The following is a 22,558-nucleotide window of genomic DNA, read 5'->3' on the forward strand; positions in this document are numbered from 1 at the left end:
AACCCCCTAACCCTAACCTTAACCCCCTAACCTAACCCTAACCTCAACCCCCTAATCCTAACCTCAACCCCCTAACCCTAACCTTAACCCCCTAACCTAACCCTAACCTCAACCCCCTAACCCTAACCTCAACCCCCTAACCCTAACCTCAACCCCCTAACCTAACCCTTACCCCAGTCACTCCAACACTCTGACAGTCACACTAACACTAACAGTCAATCTGACATGAACAGCTTGTGAGACAGACTGGCTCATATGTGTGTGTGTTACGGGAGGTGTAAACAAAGGGGGAAGATAAGAAGTTATCTTTAGACAGTGACGGCAGTGTTCTGTCTCTGTTATGATAGTCTCTCCTGCTGGCATCTCAATCCTCCATCACTTGTAAAATAGACTGGCTTGTATGAAATGTTATGTGTTTATGTGAATTGGAGGCAACAGAGGATGACGAAACGATAGAATGACTGCAAATGAAAATGCTATAATACAGTTCATAACGGCAGCCGCCGTCTCTATGACAACTCCCCCTTTCTTTCCTGTCTCTATGACAACTCCCCCTTTCTTTCCCGTCTCTATGACAACTCCCCCTTTCTTTCCCGTCTCTATGACAACTCCCCCTTTCTTTCCCGTCTCTATGACAACTCCCCCTTTCTTTCCCGTCTCTATGACAACTCCCAATTTCTTTCCCGTCTCTATGACAACTCCCCCTTTCTTTCCCGTCTCTATGACAACTCCCCCTTTCTTTCCCGTCTCTATGACAACTCCCCCTTTCTTTCCCGTCTCTATGACAACTCCCCCTTTCTTTCCCGTCTCTATGACAACTCCCCCTTTCTTTCCCGTCTCTATGACAACTCCCCCTTTCTTTCCCGTCTCTATGACAACTCCCCCTTTCTTTCCCGTCTCTATGACAACTCCCCCTTTCTTTATGCAAACTCTCTTTGTTGGAAGTCAGTAGTTCAAACCATTTACATGCATTGTTTCTCTGCCAGTTTGGTTTAATCTCCGTATCTCTTTTACAGCTTTTCTTCTTGGATAAAACAAAATAAAGAATTATTGCTTTTTTTGCTCTCTGTGCAGCATTTCATCTAATTACTGACATTTGGTCCTGGAAATCCCTAATTTAGTGGAGATATTAGATGTAAAGTCATTTTTTTTTAAGCATATGATTGACTGCTGAATGCCTTATCAAAGAGCTTGTTGGTTTCTACTTCTCTCCTCAGTTTGATGGGTGATATATTGTATCATAATAATGCTGACTTTTTGTTGGTGTGACGTATACGCCGGGAGTCAGGAAGCAGAAGCTGACTTATTAACAATGAAACGATACAAATGAACAAACATGAGAAGCGTACTGAACGTGAGAGGAAACAATACCACCTAATGACTGATGACAACTGAGGGCTAAATAAAGGGGGAGTAATCAACGAGAAAATTATGACCAGGTGTGTGTAATAATGTGGGTTGCCAGGTGTGCGCAATGTGGGTTGCCAGGTGTGTGAAATAATGTGGGTTGCCAGGTGTGTGTAATAATGTGGGTTGCCAGGTGTGCGCAATGTGGGTTGCCAGGTGTGAGCAATGTGTGTTGCCAGGTGTGCGCAATGTGGGTTGCCAGGTGTGTGCAATGTGGGTTGCCAGGTGTGCGCAATGTGGGTTGCCAGGACCGATAGTTAATAGACCGCTGACGTCGGAGGGAGGGAGCAGGAGTAAGAGTGACTGTTGGTTCTCTCTTCAGTTATATGGATTATATTCTATAACATAATAATGCTGACATTTTGTTGTTTTTTTTCTTTATTTTCTCAGTTTTACCATCAACAACAAACAGACGTTCTTCTCCAACTCCACCAGAAGCAGAATAGTCCACCATGTTCTCCAACGCACCAAGTATGAGGACGGGAAATCTAAGATGGGTACGGAGCTACGCTATTTATATACACTGCATTCGGGAAAGTATTCAGACCCCTTGACTTTTTCCAAATTTTGTTACGTTACAGCCTTATTCTAAAATGGATTAAATCGTCTTTTCCCCCCCTTTTCAATCTACACACAATACCCCATAATGACAAAGGACATTATTTTTTTAGAAATGTTTACAAGTGTATTAAAAATAACTTAAATATCATTTTTACAAAAGTATTCAGACCCTTTACTCAGTACTTTGTTGAAGCACCTTTTGGCAGCAATTACAGCCTTGAGTCTTCATGGGTATGACGCTACAAGCTGGGCACACCTGTATTTGGGGAGTTTCTCCCATTCTACTCTGCAGATCCTCTCAAGCTCTGTCAGGTTGGATGGGGAGCGTCGCTGCACAGCTATTTTCAGGTCTTTCCAGAGATGTTCAATCTTGTTCAAGTCCGGGCTCTGGCTGGGCAACTCAAGGACATTAATTGACCTTTCCCAAAGCCACTCCTGCGGTGTCTTGGCTGTGTGCTTAGGGTTGTTGTCCTGTTGAAAGGTGAACCTTTGCCCAAGTTTGAGGTCCTGAGCTCTCTGGAGCAGGTTTTCATCAAGGATCTCTCTGTACTTTGCTCCGGTCATCTTTCCCTCGATCCTGACTAGTCTCCCAGTCCCTGCCACTGTAAAACATCCCCACAGCATGAAGCTGCAACCACCATGCTTCACCGTAGGGATGGTGCCAGGTTTCCTCCAGATGTGATGCTTGGCATTCAGGCCAAATAGTTCAATCTTGGTTTCATCAGACCAGAGAATCTTGTTTCTCATGGTCAGAGTCCTAGGTGCCTTTTTATTCCAAGCGGGCTGTCATGTGCCTTTTTACTGAAGATTGGCTTCCGTCTGGCCACTCTACCATAAAGGCCTGATTGGTGGAGTGCTGCAGAGATGGTTGTCCTTCTGGAAGGTTCTTCCATCTCTACAGATGAACTCTGTAGCTCTATCAGAGTGACAATCGGGTTCTTGGTCACCTCCCTGACTAAGGCCTTTTCTTTGCTCAGTTTTGCCGAGCGACCAGCTCTAGGAAGAGTATTGGTGGTTCCAAACTTCTATTTAAAAATGGATGGAGGCCATCTGTAAATGTTTGTGAGGGTTTTAGAGGCCAAGCCAAATTTCTTTAGTCTGCTGAGGTTGAAGAGGTGCTGTTGCGCCTTCTTCACCACACTGTCTGTGTGGGTGGACCATTTCAGATTGTCAATGATGTGTACGCCGAGGAACTTGAAGCTTTCCACCTTCTCCACTGTGGTCCCATCGATGTGGATAGGGGTGTGGTCCCTCTGCTGTTTCCTGAAGTCCACGATCAGCTCCTTTGTTGACATTGAGTGAGAGGTTATTTTCCTGGCGCCACTCTCCCAGGGCCCTCTCATCCTCCCGGTAGGTTGTCTCGTCATTGTTGGTAATCAGGCCTACTACTGGGGGGTGGCTGTCAGGAAGTCCAGGACCCAGTTGCACAGGGCGGGGTTCAGACCCAGGGCCCTGAGCTTGGAGGGTACTATGGTGTTGAAGGCTGAGCTATTGTCAATGAACAGCATTATTACATAGGTATTCTTCTTATCCAGATGGGAATAGGGCAGTGTGCAGTGTGATGGCGATTTTGATCTTCTGTGGATCTATTGGGGCGGTAAGAAAATTGAATTGGGTTTGGGGTGTCAGGTAAGGTAGAAGTGATATGATCCTTAACTAGCCTGTCAAAGCACTTCCTGATGACAGAAGTGAGTGCTACGGGGGAGGGGGGGGGGGGACGGGATAGCAGACTGGGATAAGGAGAGATTGAACATGTCCGTAAACACTCCAATCAGCTGGTCTGCGCACGCTCTGAGGACGCGGCTAGGGATGCCATCTGTGCCGGTAGCCTTGTGAGAGCCCACAGTCCTTGGTAGCAGAAAGTTGAGTAGCAGTGGTCAAATGTTCTATTAAGGCGAGTACTACAGTCAATGTGTTGGTTGCGTTTTCCTCTTTTAATTTGCTTTGTTAAAATCCCAAGCTACAAGAAATGCGGCCTCAGGATATATGGGGTTTCCAGTATGAAGTCCAGTGTAGTTCTTTTAAAGGACGGTTGTATTGATCTTTCCTCATGCTCTTCCTCATGCTCTTGAGGAAGACTATATTTAACAGTAACAGCAGTGGCCACAGGCAGAACATCACTACCGGTTTCCATCGAGTTCTCCGATCGTAGAGGATCAAATATGGTTTCAACATGTTGACATGACGCAGCCACGTTTTTTTTTGTCCCTGTGGTCCGGTGTGGCGATGATGTAATCCAGATTTATTTAGTACTATTCACTATGGGGTAAGGGCCTGAAAAGGAAGCTTGCAACGGGTAACAAAACCAGGACTTGGTCAACTCACATCGAAAGTGCGGTTTTGGGGCTTTTTTCGATTTCATTTTCCATTTGCGCCTTCTCCAGTTTCTCCCTGGTGCGGTGTAATCTGTATCGAAAAGAGCAGTTCAGTTTTTTTTGTTTAAGGTGTTGCCCTGCAACAGCCTCTCTCTCAGCAAGATGAAACAAATCTGACATGATGTCCAAACACGTGCTAATTAAGACTAAAACCGAGAAATTCCTGAATAAACTCCCACAGTGCAAACAGTACAAGAGGCACCTGTTCATCCCAATCTTTCTCAAACTCAAAGGAGTAAACTCTCAACATAAACTTGATAATCTGATAATCTCTCAAGATCGCCTTAAATTGGTAGGGCACAAGAGGGGCAATGGGTAACACCCAATTGTTGTAGCACTTGCTGGGAGACCTTTGACATAATATTCGGAACCTTGGTCCAGTTGCACTACCTGCGGAAGTCCAAACGTTGAAAATAATTACAGGGCCTTAACACTGGGTGCTCTGATTTTCCTCAGTGGAATGGCCTCAGGGAAATGAGTGGTAGAGCACGTAATGGTCAAGAGAAACTGGTTACCACTCTTTACTTTGGGCAAAGGACCAACACAGTCCACCAGAACCCTGCTGATAGGTTTGTCAAAAGCAGGAATAGGCAGCGAAGTTGTGACCGGTACAGCTTGGTTCGGTTTACCCGTCTGGTGGCAAACACGACAGGATGAACAGTAAGACACAACATCCTGTTTACATTTACATTTTAGTCATTTAGCAGACGCTCTTATCCAGAGCGACTTACAGTAGTGAATGCATACATTTCATACACTTTCATACATATCATATATATATATTTTTTTTCCTGTGCTGGCCCCCCGTGGGAATCGAACCCACAACCCTGGTGTTGTAAACACCTTGCTCTACCAACTGAGCTACAGGGAAGGCTTGTTTCAGACCAAGGCAGAAGAAGTTACACAAGATACGGTCCATACGTCTTGTTGACCCCCAAGATGGCCTGCCATACGACTATCGGGAGCCAACCTCAGTATCTATTGGAACGACAATTTGAGATACACTGGATCAATCGTTTTGCGCGAGAATGCCATTTCCTCAGAACACCATCTCTGTCAAAGTAACCTCCACAAACTTTATCAAACTCCTCCTCTTGACATATCTCAGCAAAAAGAGGGGAGAGGGGAACATTTTTACTCTGTTCAGCTGTTTCCTAGACATCATAGTGTCAACTGTAGAACCCTCTTTTCCTTCAGCGGTCCTACAAACATGCTCACCATGGTTGGATCGCTGACTTCCTCCTCAACACTAAAACTTGATCCCGGAAACTTTCTTAGGACATAACACATGTAACGGCTCACGCAGGGAACACTCGAGGGTACTTTTCTGATAACCCATCAGTTTCCTCTACTCTGGGTTTCTTACAAACGACAGGGTTTGGCATGACCTTCCCTCCAGCCAAATCGTTTTCCCAAAATGAATGAGACCCCTTTCACCGATAGGCTAGGCCTCACTCCAACGACAATGGCCCCAGAAATAAGATCAGAATCGAGTTCCACATTTATACAAAGGAGCTTCTATGCAACCCATCTCCACGACTTGTACTAAACACACTGTAACCAGTTGCTGAAATGTCAGACAAAGGTAAAAAACACCCTCCAAAATGAAGGACTAGGCTGCCCCAGTGTCTCGTAGTATCTTCACCGGCTGCTTCACAGTATCGCCACTCTGCAGAGACACGAACCAATCTGAAACAAAAGGCGTCATGTGAAATCCATAGATTAGGGCCTAATTTATTTATTTCAATTGACTGATTTCCTTTTATGAACTGTAACTCTGTAAAATCTTTGAAATTGTGACATGTTGCGTTTTATATATTTTTTTGTTCAGTGTGTGTATATACAGTGCATTCAGAAAGTATTCAGACCCCTTGACTTTTGTAACGCCTTGGCTATAGAGAGGGGTTTTTGTTCTTTATTTTGGTTAGGCCAGGGTGTTACATTGGGTGGGCGTTCTATGTTCCTTTTTCTATGTTTTTGTATTTCTTTGTTTTGGGCCGTGTGTGGCTCCCAATCAGGCACAGCTGAAGCTCGTTGTTGCTGATTGGGAGTCACACATAAAGAGCATGTTTTTCCTTTGGGTTTTGTGGGTAATTGTTTCTGTTAGTGTTTGCACCTGACAGGACTGTTTGGCTGTCAGTTTTTTCTTGTTTTTGTATAGTGTTCACGTTGTTCAATTAAATATTCAATGATGAACACTAACTCCGCTGCACCTTGGTCTACTCTCTCTCATGACAGCCCTTACATAAAATGGATTAAACAATTCTTAAAAACCTGTTTTTTGCTTTGTCATTATGTGGTATTGTGTGTAGATTAATGAGGGAGAATATAATATTTTTGGGGAGTCGGGGAAAGAGTTGAGGGGTCTGAATACTTTCCAAATGGGGTGGGGGGGGGCTAATGCCATCGAACATGACTAGCTAATCTAATGTATAATTACATTTACATTTACATTTAAGTCATTTAGCAGACGCTCTTATCCAGAGCGACTTACAAATTGGTGCATTCACCTATAATATCCAGTAGAACAAACACTTTACAATAGTGCATCTAAATCCTTTAAAGGGGGGGGGGGTTAGAAGGATTACTTTATCCTATCCCAGGTATTCCTATATAATCTAATAATCATAGACCTGAGGATTCTGTCTAATTATGATGGGGTTTAGCAATGTATTTTGTGTCTTGGGAAGGGAAACTTGTATTGAGTTTTGAATTATAACATATTTCCAGTCTACTATGGTTCTGTTTGGCAGGACGATGTTAAGTGTTTTTCTTCTATTGTAGGTATCAACAGGTTATTGGGCAATGGAACATATGAGGCTGCATTTCCTCCACACGAGGTACGAACATCGTTATAATGATATTAAAATCGAATTTTATTTGTCACATGCGCCGAATACAACAGGTGTTGACCTTACCGTGAAATGTTTACTTACGAGGCCTTAACCAACAACGCAGTTTTAAGAAAAATAAGAGTGAAGAAAAAATATTTACTAAATAAACTAAAGTAAAAAATAAAAGAGCAACAATAAAATCACAATAACAAGGCTGTATACAGGGTATTACGGTACAGAGTCAATGTGGAGGCTATATACAGGGTATTACGGTACAGAGTCAATGTGGAGGCTTTATACAGGGTATTACGGTACAGAGTCAATGTGGAGGCTATATACAGGGTATTACGGTACAGAGTCAATGTGGAGGCTATATACAGGGTATTACGGTACAGAGTCAATGTGGAGGCTATATACAGGGTGTTACGGTACAGAGTCAATGTGGAGGCTTTATACAGGGTATTACGGTACAGAGTCAATGTGGAGGCTATATACAGGGTATTACGGTACAGAGTCAATGTGGAGGCTTTATACAGGGTATTACGGTACAGAGTCAATGTGGAGGCTATATACAGGGTATTACGGTACAGAGTCAATGTGGAGGCTTTATACAGGGTATTACGGTACAGAGTCAATGTGGAGGCTTTATACAGGGTATTACGGTACAGAGTCAATGTGGAGGCTATATACAGGGTGTTACGGTACAGAGTCAATGTGGAGGCTATATACAGGATATTACGTTACAGAGTCAATGTGGAGGCTTTATACAGGGTATTACGGTACAGAGTCAATGTGGAGGCTATATACAGGATATTACGGTACAGAGTCAATGTGGAGGCTATATACAGGATATTACGGTACAGAGTCAATGTGGAGGCTTTATACAGGGTATTACGGTACAGAGTCAATGTGGAGGCTATATACAGGGTATTACGGTACAGAGTCAATGTGGAGGCTATATACAGGGTATTACGGTACAGAGTCAATGTGGAGGCTATATACAGGGTGTTACGGTACAGAGTCAATGTGGAGGCTTTATACAGGGTATTACGGTACAGAGTCAATGTGGAGGCTATATACAGGGTATTACGGTACAGAGTCAATGTGGAGGCTATATACAGGGTATTACGGTACAGAGTCAATGTGGAGGCTATATACAGGGTGTTACGGTACAGAGTCAATGTGGAGGCTTTATACAGGGTATTACGGTACAGAGTCAATGTGGAGGCTATATACAGGGTATTACGGTACAGAGTCAATGTGGAGGCTTTATACAGGGTATTACGGTACAGAGTCAATGTGGAGGCTATATACAGGGTATTACGGTACAGAGTCAATGTGGAGGCTTTATACAGGATATTACGGTACAGAGTCAATGTGGAGGCTTTATACAGGGTATTACGGTACAGAGTCAATGTGGAGGCTATATACAGGGTGTTACGGTACAGAGTCAATGTGGAGGCTATATACAGGATATTACGGTACAGAGTCAATGTGGAGGCTTTATACAGGGTATTACGGTACAGAGTCAATGTGGAGGCTATATACAGGATATTACGGTACAGAGTCAATGTGGAGGCTATATACAGGATATTACGGTACAGAGTCAATGTGGAGGCTTTATACAGGGTATTACGGTACAGAGTCAATGTGGAGGCTATATACAGGGTATTACGGTACAGAGTCAATGTGGAGGCTATATACAGGGTATTACGGTACAGAGTCAATGTGGAGGCTATATACAGGGTGTTACGGTACAGAGTCAATGTGGAGGCTTTATACAGGGTATTACGGTACAGAGTCAATGTGGAGGCTATATACAGGGTATTACGGTACAGAGTCAATGTGGAGGCTTTATACAGGGTATTACGGTACAGAGTCAATGTGGAGGCTATATACAGGGTATTACGGTACAGAGTCAATGTGGAGGCTTTATACAGGGTATTACGGTACAGAGTCAATGTGGAGGCTTTATACAGGGTATTACGGTACAGAGTCAATGTGGAGGCTATATACAGGGTATTACGGTACAGAGTCAATGTGGAGGCTATATACAGGGTATTACGGTACAGAGTCAATGTGGAGGCTATATACAGGGTATTACGGTAAAGAGTCAATGTGGAGGCTATATACAGGGTATTACGGTACAGAGTCAATGTGGAGACTATATACAGGGGGTACTGGTACAGAGTCAATGTGGAGGCTATATACAGGGTATTACGGTACAGAGTCAATGTGGAGGCTTTATACAGGGTATTACGGTACAGAGTCAATGTGGAGGCTATATACAGGGTATTACGGTACAGAGTCAATGTGGAGGCTATATACAGGGTATTACGGTACAGAGTCAATGTGGAGGCTATATACAGGGTATTACGGTACAGAGTCAATGTGGAGACTATATACAGGGGGTACTGGTACAGAGTCAATGTGGAGGCTATATACAGGGTATTACGGTACAGAGTCAATGTGGAGGCTATATACAGGGTATTACGGTACAGAGTCAATGTGGAGGCTTTATACAGGGTATTACGGTACAGAGTCAATGTGGAGGCTATATACAGGGTATTACGGTACAGAGTCAATGTGGAGGCTTTATACAGGGTATTACGGTACAGAGTCAATGTGGAGGCTATATACAGGGGGTACCGATACAGAGTCAATGTGGAGGCTATATACAGGGGGTACCGGTACAGAGTCAATGTGGAGACTATATACAGGGTATTACGGTACAGAGTCAATGTGGAGGCTATATACAGGGTGTTACGGTACAGAGTCAACGTGGAGACTATATACAGGGTATTACGGTACAGAGTCAATGTGGAGGCTATATACAGGGTGTTACGGTACAGAGTCAATGTGGAGACTATATACAGGGTGTTACGGTACAGAGTCAATGTGGAGGCTATATACAGGGGGTACCGGTACAGAGTCAATGTGGAGACTATATACAGGGTATTACGGTACAGAGTCAATGTGGAGGCTATATACAGGGTGTTACGGTACAGAGTCAATGTGGAGGCTATATACTGGGTATTACGGTACAGAGTCAATATGGAGGCTATATACAGGGTGTACCGGTACAGAGTCAATGTGGAGGCTATATACAGGGGGTACCGGTACAGAGTCAATGTGGAGGCTATATACAGGGGGTACCGGTACAGAGTCAATGTGGAGGCTATATACAGGGGGTACCGGTACAGAGTCAATGTGGAGGCTATATACAGGGTGTTACGGTACAGAGTCAATGTGGAGGCTATATACTGGGTATTACGGTACAGAGTCAATGTGGAGGCTATATACAGGGTGTACCGGTACAGAGTCAATGTGGAGGCTATATACAGGGGGTACCGGTACAGAGTCAATGTGGAGGCTATATACAGGGGGTACCGGTACAGAGTCAATGTGGAGGCTATATACAGGGGGTACCGGTACCGAGTCAATGTGGAGGCTATATACAGGGGTTACCGGTACCGAGTCAATGTGCAGGGGTACAGGTTAGTCGAGGTAATTTAGGTAATATGTACAGTACCAGTCAAAAGTTTTAGAACACCTACTCATTCAAGGGTTTTTCTTTATTTTTGCTATTTTCTATATTGTAGAATAATAGTGAAGACATCAAAACTATGAAATAACACATATGGAATCAGGTAGTAACCAAAAGAGTGTTAAACAAATCAACATATATTTGAGATTCTTCAAAGTAGCCACCCCTTGCCTAGATGACAGCTTTGCACACTCTTGGCAGTCTCTTAACCAGCTTCACCTGGAATGCTCTTGTCATTCTCTTGAATTAATATTTTAATATATCTATATGATAAATCCATAAATAATCTAGACCTACATGCTTTTGAAAATGATTTCACAAGAGCCTTATTTCACATGATATACCTAACTACTCACAACTACATAGGCTAATAAATAATTATATATTTTTCTTTAAATTATTTAATTAACCTACATGTTATTTCAAGTTATCCCTTTGGAGCGCAATACCACATTGTTAAAAAAGGCATCTAGTGCCTATGTTAACATAGATTTGTGGCACGATGGGTAACGATGCTTCGTGGGGTGTCAGTTGTTGGTGTGTGCAGAGGGTCCCTGGTTCGAGCCCGGGTTGGGGCGAAGAGAGGGACGGAACCTACACTGTTACATTGATGCTGTTGACCCGGATCATTGGTTGCTGCGGAAAAGGAGAAGGTCAAAGGGGGGGTGAGTGTAACTGATGTGAAATGGCTAGTTAGTTAGTGGTGGCGCGAAGGTCTCAGAGCGAGTGACGTCACTGATTGAAACGCTATTACCGCGCACCACCGCTAACTAACTAGCCATTTCACATCGGTTACATATGCACGCCAACATCAATCAATCAATCAAATTTATTTATAAAGCCCTTCTTACATCAGCTGATGTCACAAAGTGCTGTACAGAAACCCAGCCTGAAACCCCCCAAACAGCACGCAATGCAGGTGTAGAAGCACGGTGACTAGGAAAAACTCCCTAGAAAGGCCAGAACCTAGGAAGAAACCTAGAGGAACCAGGCTATGAGGGGTGGCCAGTCCTCTTCTGGCTGTGCCGGTTGAAGATTATAACAGAACATGGCCAAGATGTTCAAATGTTCATAGATGACCAGCAGGGTCAAATAATAATAATCACAGTGGTTGTCGAGGGTGCAACAGGTCAGCACCTCAGGAATAAATGTCAGTTGGCTTTTCATAGCCGATCATTCAGAGTTTCTCTACCGCTCCTGTTGTCTCTAGAGAGTTGAAAACAGCAGGTCTGGGAAATGTAGCACGTCCGGTGAACAGGTCAGTGTTCCATAGCCGCAGGCAGAACAGTTGAAACTGTTGAAATTGGAGCAGCAGCACGACCAGGTGGACTGGGGACAGCAAGGAGTCATCAGGCCAGGTAGTCCTGAGGCATGGTCCTAGGGCTCAGGTCCTCCGAGAGAGAGAAAGAGAGTGAGAATTAGAAAGAGCATACTTAAATTCACACAGGACACCGGATAAGACAGGAGAAATACTCCAGATATAACAGACTGACCCTAGCCCCCAGACACAAACTACTGCAGCATAAATACTGGAGGCTGAGACACTGTGGCCCCATCTGACGATACCCCTAGGCAGGGCCAAACAGGCAGGATATAACCCCACTCACTTTACGAAAGCATAGCCCCCACACCACTTAACATATTAGCAAAGAATTAAGTGTAGGCAAAGTGATCGTGTCAGGATAAAGTTATATTAACGTTTTACCATTGCAACATTTGACAGTCACATTTACTGTGGTTGTCTGAAGCGCGATGTGTTATTCCCACCATGTCGATGAGCGTCATTACAATTTTTCCTTTGCGGTACCTCAAACTGTCGTGATTACTGTATTATTGACTGTATGTTTGTTTTACTCCATGTGTAACTCTGTGTTGTTGTATGTGTCGAATTGCTACACTTTATCTTGGCCAGGTCGCAGTTGCAAATGAGAACTTGTTCTCAACTAGCCTACCTGGTTAAATAAAGGTGAAATATTATTATTATTTTTTTTTTTTATTACCAGCTGAGATTTAACTTTTTATGAGTTGATTTTACTCCTGGCTCAGACTTTGTCTGGGCTGTGTCGTAACATCATCCTAAAACCTGAGCTGGGATTTTTGTTGTTGCCTTAAAACATGTTTTAACAGGATTCCTAGGACTTTTTCTGAGATGCTTTGTGGATACGGGCCCAGGGCCCGGTTTCCCCAAAAGTATCTTAAGGCTAAATGCATCATTAGAACATTCGTAGGAGCATTTCTAAATCTCTGAGTTTCCCAAAACCTTTGATACTAAAGTTGCACTTGAAAACGCTCCTAATTTACAGACTGCCTCAGACCACTTGTAGAACAGCTAAGTGTGTCGTAAAATCTATTTTTTCCCTTAACCCGTCACTTTTTACACAGAAGATCTCCACTAAAATGTTCATCTGTCTCCGCTGTGATCGTCGATAACTTCACAACGAGGTTGACTACACATACAGTGTTGCCTATGTCTTTGCAATTAATACAAACAAGCGAAGGATAAAAAAATATGCTTAAAATGAAAACCGAGAGGACTGCATTGAAAGAGAAATACCCTCACCCACAGTATAGGCTATACGCCTATATATTTCAATGATATTGAAATCAATTTCGTGTTCATTCAATTGAGTTTAATTTGGCTACTGTCTTGTAATTTTTGTCTCAATATATTTCATGATGTGTAGCCTAACCGGTGTTCAATGATGTGCTAAATCTTAAATTAGCTCATTATTATAAGGTAAGCATTAGAATAAGCCACCTCAATATTTGCAGCCATAAGTGATAATCCTTTCTTTCGACACATGCCTCAATTTAGCGAACATTCTAAACTGCACTTAGCCAACATTCTAAACTGCACTTAGCCAACATTCTAAACTGCACTTAGCCAACATTCTAAACTGCAATTAGGCAACATTCTAAACTGCACTTAGCCAACATTCTAAACTGCACTTAGCCAACATTCTAAACTGCACTTAGCCAACATTCTCTGCGTGGTGTTTTCTGGAAACACATGTTATATCTTCTGCCGTTGCGTCGTTAAAACACTCGTAAGCCTAAACCCCATCGCTATCGGGAAACCGGGCCCTGTTATTGTTTAACAATTACATTACAAAAATAAGGATTGCTATACAGTACACATGTGTTACTAACTAGATAACTAAAATGGCGTCGGAAGAAATGGCAGCAAGTTTTACGGGCGCCCAAGCAATTGTGCTGTTGTTTTTATTTCTTTACCTACCTATTGTTCACCTAATACTGTCAAGAGGTGGGTGTAGCTGGTGCATGGAAGTCAGACGCAGGAGAGCAGAGATGAGTGGACAAAGCACTTTACCGAGGCAATATATGAATAGAACGCAACCGCGTCACAAATACAAAATGCCCAAAGAACAAGTGAGGCAGCACAAAGTACAAAGTACCGGCTGCCACAAAGCACAGGTGTAAAACATAACCCGGCGCAAACCAGCCAGAAGCGTGCCATCCTGACAATAAACAATTTCACACACAGACATGGGGGGGAACAGAGGGTTATATACACGACAGGTAATTAGGGAATGTAAACCAGGTGTGTGGGAAAACAAGACAAAACAAATGGAAAATGAAAGGTGGATCGGCGATAGCTAGAAGACCGGTGACGTCGACCGCCGAACGCCGCCCGAACAAGGAGAGGGACCGACAACAGGTCTACCTGTTGTGTTCAGCGCACGTGACAAATAAACTTTGATTTGATTTGGGGGCGTTGTATTTGGCATAGTCAGCAGGATTTGATTTATCAACTCCACCCGTTACATAAGGTTCTGTGTCTCTGTTTCAGGGTGGATACAAAAGAGTTGGCTACAGCCCATACAGTATGGAACTATTCTGTCACTACAGATGTAGTATCTTAATTTGATCACCCTGTTGCAGGAGAACTTTCCTGCACAGAAGGAAATGTAAACTTGTAGTATATTTGAGGTTTAAAAAAGGCTTAATTATAATCCACATAATTCACATATCCCGTCGCTGGGGGGGGGGGGGGATTATATTCCTGCTGTTGCAAACTGTCTCAATTTATGATCCTACATCTGGAGCCACCTGTTAATTCTCTGGATACAAAAGTAGATAGAGTAGTGGGACTAGACCAGTGACCAGCTGTCTTCCACTAATGTTCATTCTCTGTGTCCTTGTGTTCCAGGGTGGCTATAGGAGCCGACACCCTATTGAGACCCACGGTGCCCAAAACCACAGACACCTGCTGTACGAGAGGTGGGCTCGCTGGGGCATGTGGTACAAGTACCAGCCTCTCGACCTTATCAGGTAGGTGTGTGTGTGTGTGTGTGTGTGTGTGTGGTGGTGGTGCTCTCTTAGGGGGAAAAAAGGTGCTATCTAGAATTAAAAGGGATCTTCGGCTGTCCCCATAGGAGAACCATTTGAAGAACCCATTTTGGTTCCAGGTAGATCCTTTTGGTTCCATGTAGAACCCTTTCCACAGAGGGTTCTACATGGAACCAAAAAGGGTTCTCCTATGGGAACAGCCAAAGAACCCTTTTGAAACCTGTGTGTGTGTGATTTGTCAGGGAAAGAACCTCCACAGGGGACCCCAGGCAAAGTTCCCCTCTCAGGAGTCCTATCTAAATTAAATACAGCAGACCATAGCTAGGTCTGAACCGGTCCAATGTACCAGTCGACCCATAGCTAGGTCTGAACAGGTCCAATTGGACTTCTCTCCTCTCAATTGAACACAATGAGGTCTGAACAGGTCCCATTTTAAAAGTCAACCCCAGTCGGGAGGTTTTTGATACTGGGCCTATATTTTGTTCACTGGGCTTCTTTCCTCTGTATTAAACACAACTGGGCTTCTTTCCTATGTATGAAACACAACTGGGCTTCTTTCCTATGTATGAAACACAACTGGGCTTCTTTCCTATGTATGAAACACAACTGGGCTTCCTCCTCTATATGAAACACAACTGGGCTTCTTTCCTCTGTATGAAACACAACAAACACAGCTGGGCTTCTTTCCTCTGTATGAAACACAACAAACACAACTGGGCTTCTTTCCTGTGTATGAAACACAACTGGGCTTCTTTCCTCTGTATGAAACACAACTGGGCTTCTTTCCTCTGTATGAAACACAACTGGGCTTCTTTCCTCTGTATGAAACACAACAAACACAGCTGGGCTTCTTTCATCTGTATTAAACACAACTAGGTGTTTTTTCCTAACCTATTTAGTTTGTTGGACTCCTGATGAAGGGTTATTGACAAAATGTTGTGGTGAGATGCAGTAAAATTGTTAGTTGTGCATCAAAGATCACGTCTGTTCAAAGAGTGTCTTCACTTTTTATTAATCGTTTTTTTTCATTCGTCCATCTACCTGGAAACATGATAGGTGCACTTAATATACCTGTACTCATTTTATATTAAAGGAGTTGCTTCCTTTCAGGCAAGTACAGCTGGGTCTGAATGGCTCCAATTTAATCAATTCATGTCGGGAGTTTTACTAATCTATTCTCTCTATTGGACTTTTCATGCACTACGGGCTTTACTTTAGGGAGAAGGTCGGCCTGTGCCTTGCCTGGTTGCTTACAAAGAACTTGTTCCTGCCAGGCGAATACAGCCGGGTCGGATTTTAAGGTCAACCCCAACCAAGCTTTTGCTAATCTATCTTGTTCATTGGACTCTCCTCTCCAGGCGTTACTTTGGGGAGAAGATTGGGCTGTACTTTGCCTGGTTGGGCTGGTACACTGGCATGCTGATCCCTGCAGCTCTGGTTGGTCTCTTCGTCTTCCTCTACGGACTCCTTACTATGGACACTAGTCAAGTCAGGTCAGTCAGGACACATCAGGGCATGGGGTTAAACTGGGCCGGGTCCCGCCGGGTCCGAGACCTGACACCAATGATCCAAATGAGAGCCAGGCGGAGCTGAGACCAAGTACCTTTTGGTTATTTGAATTATCTAATGATCATTTTTAGTCCACAGCCAACAACACGAGTAAGCAACAGCGAAATCAGACAATCCCATAGCAAAGGGAGAGTAGTGTGCATACGTAGTCGTTGTAGTACAGGGAGAGTAGTATGCATACCCAGTCATTGTAGCACAGGGAGAGTAGTGTGCATACCCAGTCATTGTAGCACAGGGAGAGTAGTATGCATACCCAGTCGTTGTAGCACAGGGAGAGTAGTATGCATACCCAGTCGTTGTAGCACAGGGAGAGTAGTATGCATACCCAGTCGTTGTGGCACAGGGAGAGTAGTGTGCATACCCAGTCGTTGTGGCACATGGAGAGTAGTGTGCATACCAAGTCGTTGTAGCACAGGGAGAGTAGTGTGCATACCCAGTCGTTGTGGCACAGGGAGAGTAGTATGCATACCAAGTCGTTGTAGCACAGGGAGAGTAGTGTGCATACCCAGTCGTTGTAGAACAGGTAGAGTAGTGTGCATACCCAGTCGTTGTAGAACAGGGAGAGTAGTGTGCATACCCAGTTGTTGTAGAACAGGGAGAGTAGTGTGCATACCCAGTCGTTGTAGCACAGGGAGAGTAGTATGCATACCCAGTCGTTGTAGAACAGGGAGAGTAGTATGCATACCCAGTCATTGTAGAACAGGGAGAGTAGTATGCATACCCAGTCGTTGTAGAACAGGGAGAGTAGTATGCATACCCAGTTGTTGTAGCACAGGGAGAGTAGTATGCATACCCAGTCGTTGTAGTACAGGGAGAGTAGTGTGCATACCCAGTCGTTGTGGCACAGGGAGAGTAGTATGCATACCCAGTCATTGTAGTACAGGGAGAGTAGTATGCATACCCAGTCGTTGTGGGAGAGTAGTGTGCATACCCAGCCGTTGTGGGAGAGTAGTGTGCATACCCAGTTGTTGTGGGAGAGTAGTATGCATACCCAGTCGTTGTAGCACAGGGAGAGTAGTATGCATACCCAGTCGTTGTAGCACAGGGAGAGTAGTATGCATACCCAGTCGTTGTAGTACAGGGAGAGTAGTATGCATACCCAGTCGTTGTTGAACAGGGAGAGTAGTATGCATACCCAGTCATTGTGGGAGAGTAGTGTGCATACCCAGTCGTTGTGGGAGAGTAGTGTGCATACCCAGTCGTTGTGGGAGAGTAGTGTGCATACCCAGTCGTTGTGGGAGAGTAGTATGCATACCCAGTCGTTGTAGTACAGGGAGAGTAGTATGCATACCCAGTCGTTGTGGCACAGGGAGAGTAGTGTGCATACCCAGTCGTTGTAGCACAGGGAGAGTAGTGTGCATACCCAGTTGTTGTGGGAGAGTAGTGTGCATACCCAGTCGTTGTGGCACAGGGAGAGTAGTATGCATACCCAGTCGTTGTAGCACAGGGAGAGTAGTATGCATACCCAGTCGTTGTAGCACAGGGAGAGTAGTGTGCATACCCAGTCATTGTAGCACAGGGAGAGTAGTGTGCATACCCAGTCGTTGTAGTACAGGGAGAGTAGTGTGCATACCCAGTCGTTGTGGCACAGGGAGAGTAGTATGCATACCCAGTCGTTGTGGCACAGGGAGAGTAGTATGCATACCCAGTCGATGTGGGAGAGTAGTATGCATACCCAGTCGTTGTGGGAGAGTAGTATGCATACCCAGTCGTTGTGGCACAGGGAGAGTAGTGTGCATACCCAGTCGTTGTAGTACAGGGAGAGTAGTATGCATACCCAGTCGTTGTGGCACAGGGAGAGTAGTATGCATACCCAGTCGTTGTAGTAAAGGGAGAGTAGTATGCATACCCAGTCGTTGTGGCACAGGGAGAGTAGTGTGCATACCCAGTCGTTGTAGCACAGGGAGAGTAGTGTGCATACCCAGTCGTTGTGGCACAGGGAGAGTAGTATGCATACCCAGTCGTTGTAGTACAGGGAGAGTAGTATGCATACCCAGTCGTTGTGGCACAGGGAGAGTAGTATGCATACCCAGTCGTTGTAGTACAGGGAGAGTAGTATGCAAACCCAGTCGTTGTGGCACAGGGAGAGTAGTATGCATACACAGTCGTTGTAGTACAGGGAGAGTAGTATGCATACCCAGTCGTTGTGGCACAGGGAGAGTAGTATGCATACACAGTCGTTGTAGTACAGGGAGAGTAGTATGCATACCCAGTCGTTGTAGTACAGGGAGAGTAGTATGCATACCCAGTCGTTGTAGTACAGGGAGAGTAGTATGCATACCCAGTCGTTGTAGTACAGGGAGAGTAGTATGCATACCCAGTCGTTGTAGTACAGGGAGAGTAGTATGCATACCCAGTCGTTGTAGTACAGGGAGAGTAGTGTGCATACCCAGTCGTTGTAGTACAGGGAAAGTAGTATGCATACCCAGTCGTTGTAGTACAGGGAGAGTAGTGTGCATACCCAGTCGTTGTAGTACAGGGAGAGTAGTGTGCATACCCAGTCGTTGTAGTACAGGGAGAGTAGTATGCATACCCAGTCATTGTGGGAGAGAAGTGTGCATACCCATTCGTTGTAGCCTACAACATTCTTAATGCAGTCGTGGGAAAACTTAACTTTCTTGAAAGCAGTTTTGAAAGTCACTGTTAAGAGGAAGATCACTGAGCTTTCTGTTGTTACTAGGCTATACTTATTTGTTAAATGCACCATTTTTTAGAACCAGTTTTTAGCAGCGTCAATGGCGTTGAAATGCATGGGGACGACCGGGGCTAAATGTAACGGGGGCCCGGTGTAACGGCCTACATTATATTCACAGTACATGATCCTTGGTTAGCTGAGTGCCATTCAAGTCATCAATATGTTGCTAACTAGCAACAAGATAGCCCAATTGTTTACACTAGAGAATTTGCGCTCTAGCTAACGATTAGCCCAATTGTTTACACTAGAGAATTTGCGCTCTAGCTAACGATTAGCCCAATTGTTTACACTAGAGAATTTGCGCTCTAGCTAACGATTAGCCCAATTGTTTACACTAGAGAATTTGCGCTCTAGCTAACGATTAGCCCAATTGTTTACACTAGAGAATTTGCGCTCTAGCTAACGATTAGCCCCAATTGTTTACACTAGAGAATTTGCGCTCTAGCTAACGATTAGCCCCAATTGTTTACACTAGAGAATTTGCGCTCTAGCTAACGATTAGCCCAATTATTTACAGGAGAGTTTGCGATCTAGCTAACGATTAGCCCAATTATTTACACTAGAGAGTTTGCGATCTAGCTAACGATTAGCCCAATGTTTACACTAGAGAGTTTGCGCTCTAGCTAACGATTAGCCCAATGTTTACACTAGAGAGTTTGCGATCTAGCTAACGATTAGCCCAATGTTTACACTAGAGAATTTGCACTTTAGCTAACGATTAGCCCAATTATTTACAGTAGAGAGTTTGCGATCTAGCTAACGATTAGCCCAATTATTTACACTAGAGAGTTTGCGATCTAGCTAACGATTAGCCCAATTATTTACACTAGAGAATTTGCGCTCTAGCTAACGATTAGCTCAATGGGGTACATGCAGATGGGCAACCCTCAGCCTATTAATTTACAGCCACTATGCTGCATCTGATAGGCTACATCAGGTGATGATGCTTATTGCTCAATAGCACACCTGACTGATTATATGGACCAATATGTTTTTGGGTTCATTTCTGGACGGGGGAAATTATATTTTAGATGTCAGCTTCATTTTATTTTCATTTATTCTGTAGAATGTCCTTTTAAATTTTTTTTAAAAAGTCACCAGAACAGTCATTCTCCCCCAATAAATTGTAGGTCCATCTGCAACCCCCCCCCCCCCCCCCCCCCTTCGGTTGGTGTTTTTTCATGTCCTTTTTAGTATGTGTTTTAAAGACATTAATATCTGTCTATTTCGTCCCATCAGTAAAGAGATCTGTGAGGCCAACACAACAATCATGTGTCCCATGTGTGAGCAGAACTGCAAACCCTGGAAACTCAGTGACAGCTGTGTCTATGCAAAGGTCAGTAATACAACCATGAAGCTATTCTGTTATCCACCTTGGTAGCTCTAGTACTGTAGTAAACAGTACTGTAGTAACCAGAAGTACTATTGCGGTTAGCTAGTACTGTAGTAACCAGAAGTACTATTACTGTTAGCTAGTACTCTAGTAAACAGACATAATATTTCTGTTAGCTAGTACTGTAGTAAACAGAAGTACTATTTCTGTTAGCTAGTACTCTAGTAAACAGACATAATATTTCGGTTAGCTAGTACTGTAGTAAACAGAAGTAATATTTCTGTTAGCTAGTACTGTAGTAAACAGAAGTACTATTGCGGTTAGCTAGTACTGTAGTAAACAGAAGTACTATTTCTGTTAGCTAGTACTCTAGTAAACAGACATAATATTTCTGTTAGCTAGTACTGTAGTAAACAGAAGTACTATTTCTGTTGGCTAGTACTCTAGTAAACAGACATAATATTTCGGTTAGCTAGTACTGTAGTAAACAGAAGTAATATTTCTGTTAGCTAGTACTCTAGTAAACAGAAGTACTATTACTGTTAGCTAGTACTCTAGTAAACAGACATAATATTTCTGTTAGCTAGTACTGTAGTAAACAGAAGTACTATTGCGGTTAGCTAGTACTGTAGTAAACAGAAGTACTATTGCGGTTAGCTAGTACTGTAGTAAACAGAAGTACTATTTCTGTTAGCTAGTACTCTAGTAAACAGACATAATATTTCTGTTAGCTAGTACTGTAGTAAACAGAAGTAATATTACTGTTAGCTAGTACTGTAGTCAACAGAAGTAATATTACTGTTAGCTAGTACTGTAGTAAACAAAAGTAATATTACTGTTACTGCCCATGAGGATCCCACTAGGGTCGGGGCCTATTACATTTCAATTCCAGTCAATTCAGGAAATTCCAATACTTTTCAGTGGCTGGGTGTCCATCCAATTGGCGACAGATTTTCATGTGAATATTCTAGAATCCGCATAAAGGAAATATGCACATTTTCCCACCAGTGGTGTGTTTCCACCAAACAGACTTTTTATTTTCTTCATGTACCAAATAAAAATCTAAAGGTCAATGTGTTTCCATCACATGTTCAACTCTACCGTTACTTTTGTCACAAAAACGGTTGTGTTAAATAGCAAAAGGGACATTTCCCGGTCTTGGCACCTAGGCTCTAGCCAACAGCTCACAGATACAGTGCTAGGTATAGCCTACATCATGAGATTAATATGGATTAAGACCGATCATTTTTTTTAATGTATTTATAAACTTCCTGTTTCCAAACTTCCTGTTTCCAACTTAAAAACTGTGAATGGAAACGTAGTTAATGAGAAAAATGTGGAATTGGATTTAACTTTCTGAATTGAAATAGAAGTTCATCCCTGAATTGCAGCTATATGCTAAACTACAGCGGCAAGAAAAAGTATGTGACACCTTTTGGAATTACCTGGATTTTTTTGCATAAATTGGTCATAACATTTCATCTGATCTTCATCTAAGTCACAACAATAGACAAACACATTGTGTTTAAACTAATTACACACACAATTATTGGATTTTTCTTGTCTATATTGAATACATCATTTAAACATTCAAATCAAACTTTATTTGTCACGTGCGCCAAATACAACAAGTGTAGACTTTGCTTACTTACAAGTCCTTAACCAACAGTGCAGTTCAAGAAGAGTTAAGATTCACAGTGTAGGTTGGAAAAAGTATGTGAATCCCTAACCTAATGACCTTCAAAAGCGAATTTGATTCAGGAGTCAGCTAACCTGGAGTCCAATCAATGAGACAAGATTGGAGATGTTGGTTAGAGCTGCCCTGCCAAATAAAAAACACTCACAAAATGTTTGCTATTCACAAGAAGCATTGCCTGATGTGAACAATGCCTCGAACAAAAGAGATCTCAGAAGACCTAAGATTAA

The 22,558-nt window shown here is 43.4% G+C and overlaps 1 protein-coding gene across 4 annotated transcripts in view; it reads left to right on the top strand.

Annotated features, from left to right (window-relative positions):
• Positions 1–22,558, top strand: part of LOC115196569 (anoctamin-3) — a 112,785-nt gene that overhangs the window by 48,647 nt on the left and 41,580 nt on the right. For all 4 annotated transcript variants that reach the window (XM_029757409.1, XM_029757410.1, XM_029757411.1 and 1 more), the window contains exons 9-13: positions 1,798–1,904; positions 7,128–7,183; positions 14,896–15,017; positions 16,394–16,528; positions 20,539–20,635. In XM_029757409.1, the coding sequence (XP_029613269.1) occupies positions 1,798–1,904; positions 7,128–7,183; positions 14,896–15,017; positions 16,394–16,528; positions 20,539–20,635 (517 nt within the window). The remainder of the gene's footprint in view (positions 1–1,797; positions 1,905–7,127; positions 7,184–14,895; positions 15,018–16,393; positions 16,529–20,538; positions 20,636–22,558) is intronic.

The sequence above is a fragment of the Salmo trutta genome, chromosome 7 (assembly GCF_901001165.1).
Source record: "Salmo trutta chromosome 7, fSalTru1.1, whole genome shotgun sequence".
In the NCBI taxonomy this organism is placed as follows: domain Eukaryota; kingdom Metazoa; phylum Chordata; class Actinopteri; order Salmoniformes; family Salmonidae; genus Salmo; species Salmo trutta.